The 7500-nt window shown below is 50.4% G+C and overlaps 1 protein-coding gene across 1 annotated transcript in view; it reads right to left on the reverse strand.

Moving 5' to 3' along the window:
* LOC125031226 (thrombospondin type-1 domain-containing protein 4-like) overlaps nt 1-7500 on the reverse strand; it is a gene marked incomplete at its 5' end in the record, with an annotated part of 21599 nt that overhangs the window by 12748 nt on the left and 1351 nt on the right. Inside the window, 4 exons of the mRNA XM_047621864.1 lie at nt 1-77; nt 1824-1990; nt 2814-3018; nt 7095-7225. The exon at nt 1-77 is cut by the window's left edge and continues 101 nt beyond it. Of these exons, the coding sequence (XP_047477820.1) occupies nt 1-77; nt 1824-1990; nt 2814-3018; nt 7095-7225 (580 nt within the window). The remainder of the gene's footprint in view (nt 78-1823; nt 1991-2813; nt 3019-7094; nt 7226-7500) is intronic.

Here is a 7500-nt window from a genome sequence, read left to right on the forward strand (position 1 = left end):
GGCGAGCCCTTGCCCGACGAAGACATCGCAAAACGGTAAATCGTACTGATCCCCCGGGTTGGTTGACTGAAGAACAGCTTGAGGGAGGAGCGCAAAGGGGTTAGCTTTCCCGGAAGGAAGGCCAGACAGAGTCCCCTCTCTCTCACTCTCTCTCTCTCTCCTCCCCTCTCCCCACTCATCAACTCCTCTCCCTCTCTCATCTCCTCTTCTCTTCCTCGTCTCTCTCTCTCTCTCCTCTCTCTCTTTCCCCTCATCTCTTCTCTCTCTAAAACTCTCCTCCGCATCTCTCTCTCTCTCCTCCTCTCTCTCCTCTCTCTCCCCCTCTCCTCGCTCACCCCCCCTCTCCCTCTCTCTCTCTCACTCTCTCCTCTCTCTCCTCTCCTCTCTCTCTCTCTCATCTCTTTCCCTCACTCTCTCTCGCTCTCCGCCTCTCTCTCTCTCTCTCTCCCCCCCCCCTCTCTCCCTCTCCTCTCATCTCTCCTCTCTCTCATCTCTCTCTCTCTCTCTCTCTTTTCCTCCTCTCTCTCTCTCCTCCTCTCTCCACACCCCCCTCTCTCACTCTCCCCCTCCTCTCCCTCCTCACTCTCTTTCCTTTCTATTTCTTCTCAATCTATCTACTACCCACCTCCTCTCTCTCCCCTCTCTCTCTCTCCTCTCATCTCCAAAAATCTCTCTCTCTCTCCTCTCTTTTCCTCTCCCCCCCATCCCTTCACCCTCTCTCTCTCACTCTCTCTATCTCATCTATCTCTCCTCTCATCTTTCTCTCATCTCTCCTCTCCTCCCCCCCCCATCTCTCTCTCTCTCTCTCTCTCTCCTCTCTCTCTCCTCCCCCTCCCCCTCTCATCTCTCTCTCCCCCCCCCCCTCTCTCTCTCCTCTCTCTCGCTCTCTCATCTCTTCTCTCTCCACTCTCTCTCTCCCTCTCCCTCTCTCCTCTTCTCTCCCCTCTCTCTCTCTCTTCCCCTTCCTCTCCCTCTCTCTCTCTATTCCTCTCTCTCTCATCATCTCTCTCTCTCTCTCATCCTCTCAATCTCCTCTCTCTCTCTCTCTCCTCTTTATCTCTCTCTCTCTCTCTCTCTCCCCCCTCTTCTTCTCTCTCTCCAATCCTCTCTCTCTCTCCTCTCTCTAACTCCTCGCTCTCTCTCTCTCTCTCTCTCCCCCCCCTCTCCATCCCTTCACTCCCTCTCTCTCTCTCTCTCCCCTCCTCCTCTCTCAATCTCCCTCCTCTCTCGCTTTCTCTCTCCCCCTCACCCTCCCCCCCCCTCTCTCTCTCTCTCTCTCTCTCTCACTTCATCTTCTCTATCCTCTCTCTCTCTCTCTCTCTCCCTCTCTCCCCCCTCTCTCTCTCTCTCTCCCCCCCCCTCTCCATCTCTCTCCTCTCTTTTCAACCCCCTCCTCTCCTCACTCTCTCTCGCTCTCTCTCTCTCCCTCTCTTCCTCTTCCTCTTCCCCTCCCCTCTCTCTCTCTCTTTCCTCTCCCTCTCTCTCTCTATTCCTCTCTCTCCTCTCTCATCTCTCTCCTCTCTCTATCTCTCTCTCCCCCTTTATCTCTCTCTCTCTCTCCTCTCTCCCCCCTCTTTCTCTCTCTCCCCTCTCCTCTCTCTTTCTCCTCTCTTTTTCTCTCCCCTCTCTCTTTCTCTCCCTTCCCTCTCCTCTCCCTCCTCTCCCCCCTCCCCCCTCCCTTCCTCTCCCTCCTCCTTTTCTCCCTCTCTTTTCTCTCTCTCTTCCCCCTCTCCCCTCCCCCTCCCCCTCTCTCTCTCACCCCTCTCTCTTCCCCTCGATCTCTCTCTCTCTCTTCTCTCAGGGGCCCAAAGCGTAGCACTGACCATAAACGCGACGGGCTGCGCGAGGGGCCCGGCCGCGACCACCTTGTCGCCGAGGAACATCTCGGGGCGCTGGTACGCGAACAGGGTGCCCGCCGCCGGGTAGTTGCCGGAGCCATTGACCGCCCAGTTGCCGTTGATGAAGAAGTCCCCGCCTTGGAGTCGCAGGGCTGGTTGGGGAAGCTCCGTGTTATCTAATTGTTAGTGTGGATTACTTCGTTGTGATATAGACACATATTTTTTTTTCAGTTTAAATTACGAGAGCAATTTGGGTGCATTTGTGAAACGACCGTGAAAAATTTTTTTAATGGCAGATACAGAAAAGAAAAAAAAAAGTGAAAATGACGGAGTTTTATTCTCATTTCCCTCCGTTCGGCGCAGCGGCAAACATACTGAACTATGAAACATGTTTGCTTGGCGAAGCGCCCCCGAGAGGAACGCTCTCCGATCTTGCTCTAAAATTCCGTGTCGTCAAGATATCGACAAGATCCTCCGTGTTTGCACTGCTTCGAAGCACACAAGCAAACACTCAGTTGCGGCAAAAATAGCATGAATGTTTCATGAAGGAGAGATATACAGTCGGAACAGCAAAAAGAGGGAAATTAACGTAGGCAAATATACCGAAAATCCACGTCTTCGGATCCGCAGTGGCGTGCATGAATAAGGAATTAGACGCATCGCGCTCACTCGAAGGCAGACTGGCACGGAGGGCGAGGCGCGGTCTGCTCCCGGCGAGTCCGCGCGGAGACTGCGGCCAACGCGTTTTTTTTTTTTTTTTTGAACTATTATTACCATAATATTTATCTCCCTCTCTCTCTCTCTCCCTTTTTCGCGCAAAGGCAAACTCAACTTCATCAGCAATGCAGTGGGAGAAAAATCACACCGTGAGTCAACAGGCACACGGAGACAACAATTCTAGACTTATTGGCGATCCACACAGGAGCTTCAGCGTCGCCGAAGGGAAGCGAAGCCGAGGGCGGAGCTCGCACTCACCCAGGTAGTTGGTGGAGGGCTTGGAGTGCTGGATGGTGATGTTGGTGGCGCCCGCGGGCAGGGTGGCGATGATGTTGTAGCCGTAGGGCATCCGGACGCGGGAGAAGATGCCCGCGATCACCCTGCAAGTGCTGTTGTCGCCCCCGCACTGCCCGCACGAGTCCAGCCGCTTCCCGGAGCCCAACACGCCGTCGCAGCCGAGCTCCTGAAGGAGGCATAGGGGAAAGGCGTTAGTAGTGGTGCTATCTCAGGCCCCCCCTCTCTCTTTCTCTCTACTTTTCTCTCTCTCTCTCCTTTCTCTTTTCTCTCTCTCTCCTCTCTCTTTCTCCCCCCCCCCTCTCTCTCTCTCTCTCTCTCTCTCTCTCTCTCTCTCTTTCTCTCCCTCTCCTTTCTCTTGTCTCTCTCTCACCTCTCTCTTTCTCTCCCCCCTCTTTCTCTCTCTCTCTCTCTAATATCTCTCTAATCTCTAATCTCTACTCTACTCTCTCTCTCTCTCTCTTCATACAATTACATAATTTTTTTACAGACTAAAGAAATTCATTTTAGTGAATCCTATCTGAAAGTCTAACCTCATCTCATTGCGCCACGTACTTATGTACTATAACACATAATATACAAATCATTTAATTATCTATTCGTGCAACAACGAGGTTCCTCCGGTGCGGCGGCGCTCGTTCCACTGTTCTCGTTTGGCGGCAGCTCGTCTTCCTGGCAGTGTCATTGGCTGCAGGATGTTTGCGATGGATGCGGAACATCGTTGTCAAGCCAGCTACGTCTCTCCTGTGTTGAAGGCTGTCGAGGTTCGGTTGATACTGTCGGGTCCTGTCTTCGATGATTTTCTTCGCTCTTTCTTGTATTCTATCATAGATTTTGAGGATAGTGATGTTTGCTCCTCCCCACGCGAGGCAGGAGTACTCGAGTGAAGAGCGAATTTGTGCCTTGTAGAGGAGCTCCTTCCCTTCACCGTCCAGTTTCCGCGAAGCCCTTCTCGCCAAGCTTTCTATGTGACTTTTGAATGTCATTTTTTGTCGAATGTGATGCCCAGTATTTCAATTTCCTCTTGTGGTCTTATTTTTCTCAGTGAAGTTTACTTGGACATCACTGTTCGTTGCTTTGACTTGAGGGATGAGGTGAGCAAGCCATTGAGGAAGACATTCCACAGCAGAGAGCCCAATATGCTTCCTTGAGGGACACCTGCTTTGATGTCGTAGTAAGCAGAGTGTTTTCAATCAAGAACTACTTTCATTTGTCTGTCGAGTAGATCATTTTTCAAAAGGACCAGGAGTTCACCGTCCACTCCAAATGCTTTTAACTTATTTAAAAACCTAAGTGCCATACCCTATCAAAGGCTCCCTCTATGGCCAGGGCAAGAGCACAAGTGCGCTGTCCGCGGTCCAGTGCAGTTGACGAGTCCGCAGTCCTCTGTAACAGCAGGTCGGCAGCAGAGCGGTTCTTCCGAAAGCCAGAATGACGGGTTGAGGTGGTTTAGGTGGGAAGAATTTTCTTTTTTTTCACATATCTTGCTAATTATTTACAGCAAGGAAACTGGTCGGTATTTTTTTGGACTGGATTTGTCCCCCTTTTTAAAGATAGGGGCATTACATTGTTTCCAAGGTGTAGGCCATTTGCAGGAACTTAAACATGTGTTAAAAATAAAAGTGTAATCCTGATTAGTTTCTTATTATTCAAGATGGGAAGTGTGTTTTTTGCTCAGTTTGGGAAACTGTCCATTTTACTTGAGAAATTCTGCCAATGCATCTGTTTTTTTTTCCCATGCTTACTGTTTATTACCATCTTTTCTTATTCAGGGGGAAAGTTTCATCCTTTGTGTTCCCTTGCTTTCTTAACATGTTCACATAATTCGTTCCAACTTTACCCCCCATTGCTAAATTGGCCCATTTTGATTTTGGGTCCATGGCTGTCACCGGGCCCCATGGAACTGCTTTTTTTCTTTTTTATAAAAAAATTTTTTTTTTATACCAAATCATTTTTTGATGTTCGATCCGAGGCTCTTTCGCTTTTGAGGTCCGCCCCAGGTGACCAGAGGCTTCGAGATTTTTTTAAAATGGGCTAACAAAACTTTTCCTGTACCCCAAATTAAAATTAGGTAAAGGGAAATTTTACCTTCACCATATTGCCCGGTTTTTCATCATCCATTATATAAACACACCTTCTAAATCCTGCCCATTTTCATCCTCCCACTTCCTCCCGAGTGTTCTTAGACTAACTTTGTTAAGCCCGTTCGGGGTCAATGTCCCCACATAACAAGGGGGACAGACTTCCCGGAGGGGAAAAGGGAGCAGACAACTGGGTCAGAGCGATCCGGGGCATGTGTTGAAGCAACAAATTTTCTGTGGGTCCAGGGGAAACTTCCCAAATTTAGTTCGTCCGAAAGCAGTTTGTACTCTTGCTGGCAGTTTGGGTGGCATAAACTGATCAAGCTTTGCATTAAGAAAGCAGTGTACCCTGTGATGGGGGCCGGAGCATCCGCAATGAATACCGGGCCGGTCTTGCCCACCATCTGAAGAGTATTAATTCATGCCGCGGAAAGGGAAAAATCTATTATTTTGCACACCGAAAGGTATATTTGTAGCATAGTCAATTCCTTCCCCTCCCTGCGATTTCTGCCTCCGTGCACCCAAAATTTGAATATCCTGAAAGGGGTGCAAGGGACGGAACCCTGCCGTCAAGGTAAGGGTTCAGCTGCGGATACAATGCCCGCCTTATTTTAGTTAAAACTGCTGTGGTTGAAAAAAAACCTCTCAAAATTTGTTGAAATATTCGATTTTGCAATTTTTAGCACCGCTTTGGGGAAACTCCCTCCCGTGCATCCTGGAAGTGGGTTGGCATATATACCGAATGGTTCGCTTGATTGGGCTGAAGTGGGGAAACACAAAAACCATTCCGTGAGTAATGCCAAATCCACACTTTCCTCTCTCAGACAGGAGTTTCTCTCTCTCTCTCTCTCTCTCCTCTCTCTCCACTCTCTCATCCTTCCTCTCTCTCTCTCTCTCTCTCTCATCTCTCCCCCTCTCTCTCTCTCTCTCTCATCCTTCTCAATCGTCTCTCCTCTCTCTCTCTCATCTCTCTCTCTCTCTTTCTCTCTCTCTTCTCCCACCCCTTTCTCTCTCTCTCTCGTCTCTCTCATCTCTCTCCCGCTCCTCTCTCTCTCTCTCTCTCTCTCTCTCTCTCTTCCCCCCCCCCTCTCCCCCTCTCTCCCTCATTCTCCATTTCCCTCTCTCTCCTCTCTCCTCTCGTCTCTCTCCCCCCCCCTCTCTCTCTCTCTCTCTCTTTTTTCCCCCCCTCTCACCTCTCTTCCCCCACCCCCGCCCCTCTCTCTCTCTCTCTCCCCCTCTCTTCTCATCTCTCTCTCTCATCTCTCTCTCACTCTCTCTCAACTCTCGTTTTCTCTCTCTCTCTCCCTCCCATCCCCTCTATCTCTCTCTCCTCCTCTCTCTCTCTTCTCTTTTCTCTCTCTCTCTCAACTCATCTCTCTCTCTTCTCTCCCCCTCTCTCTCTCCCCCCCCTCTCTCTCTCTCTCTCTCTCTCTCTCTCTCTCTCTCTCTCTCTCTCTCTCTCTCTCTCTCTCTCCCTCTCTCTCTCTCTCCTTCTCTCTCTCTCTCCTTCTCTCTCTCTCTCCTATCTCTCTCTCCTCTCTTCCCCCCTTCCATCTCTCTCTCCTCTCTTTCCCCTCCCCTCTCTCTCTCTTTCCCTTTCTCCCTTTCTCTCTTTTTCTCTCTTTCTCTCTTTCTCTCTCTCTCTCTCTCTCTCTTTCCCTCTCTCTCTCTCTCTCTCTCTCTCTCTCTCTCTCTCTCTCTCTCTCTCTCTCTCTCTCTCTCTCCTCTCTCTCTCTCTCTCTCATCAGATCATCTCTCTCTCTCTCTATCTCTCTCTCTCTTTCCCTCCCCCTCTCTCTCTTACAATGCACAGACAGGAGCATTCTCTCTCTCTCTCTCTCTCTCTCTTTCTCTTCCTCTCCCTCTCTTTCTCTCCCTCTCTTTCTCTCTCTCTCTTTCCTCCCCTCCCTCTCTCTCTCTCTCTCTTTCCTCCCCCCCTCTCTCTCTCTCTTCCTCCCCCCCTCTCTCTCTCTTTCCTCCCCCCCTCTCTCTCTCTCTTTCCTCCCCCCCCTCTCTCTCTCTCTCCCCCCCCCCCTCTCTCTCTCTTTCCTTCCCCCCCTCTCTCTCTCTTTCCTCCCCTCCCTCTCTCTCTCTCTCTCTTTCCTCCTCCCCCTCTCTCTCTTTCCTCCCCCACCCCTCTCCCCCCTTCCCTGCCTGCTCTCACCATGCACATCCCGGCGACGCAGATCTTGCTGGCGCCGAGGCCGCACGCCGTGCCGTCGATGACCGTCTGGTTGAGCGTGGCGTAGAAGCTGAGGCCGACGGCGCGGCAGTTGAGGGCGCAGGAGTCAGGGGCTGGCGGGACAGTCATGGTCGATGCATTAGATCAAATGTAAACAAACATTCATATTTAGTTCCATATAGGCATAAACACACATGCAGGTGCATATATCACACGCATGAATATATCTACACTGCATATTAATGCATACTAATTAATTTGTTTATTTAGTCAAACAATAATTTCGCTTCATGCATAAACCAAAACCCCATTTGCATAATTTTTCAGGGCGACTGCTGGCTGCGCCTAATCAAACGGCCTGCTTTGGAGGAATTACCCAGGACAGATT

This window comes from Penaeus chinensis, chromosome 12 (assembly GCF_019202785.1).
Source record: "Penaeus chinensis breed Huanghai No. 1 chromosome 12, ASM1920278v2, whole genome shotgun sequence".
NCBI classification, from domain to species: Eukaryota; Metazoa; Arthropoda; class Malacostraca; order Decapoda; family Penaeidae; genus Penaeus; species Penaeus chinensis.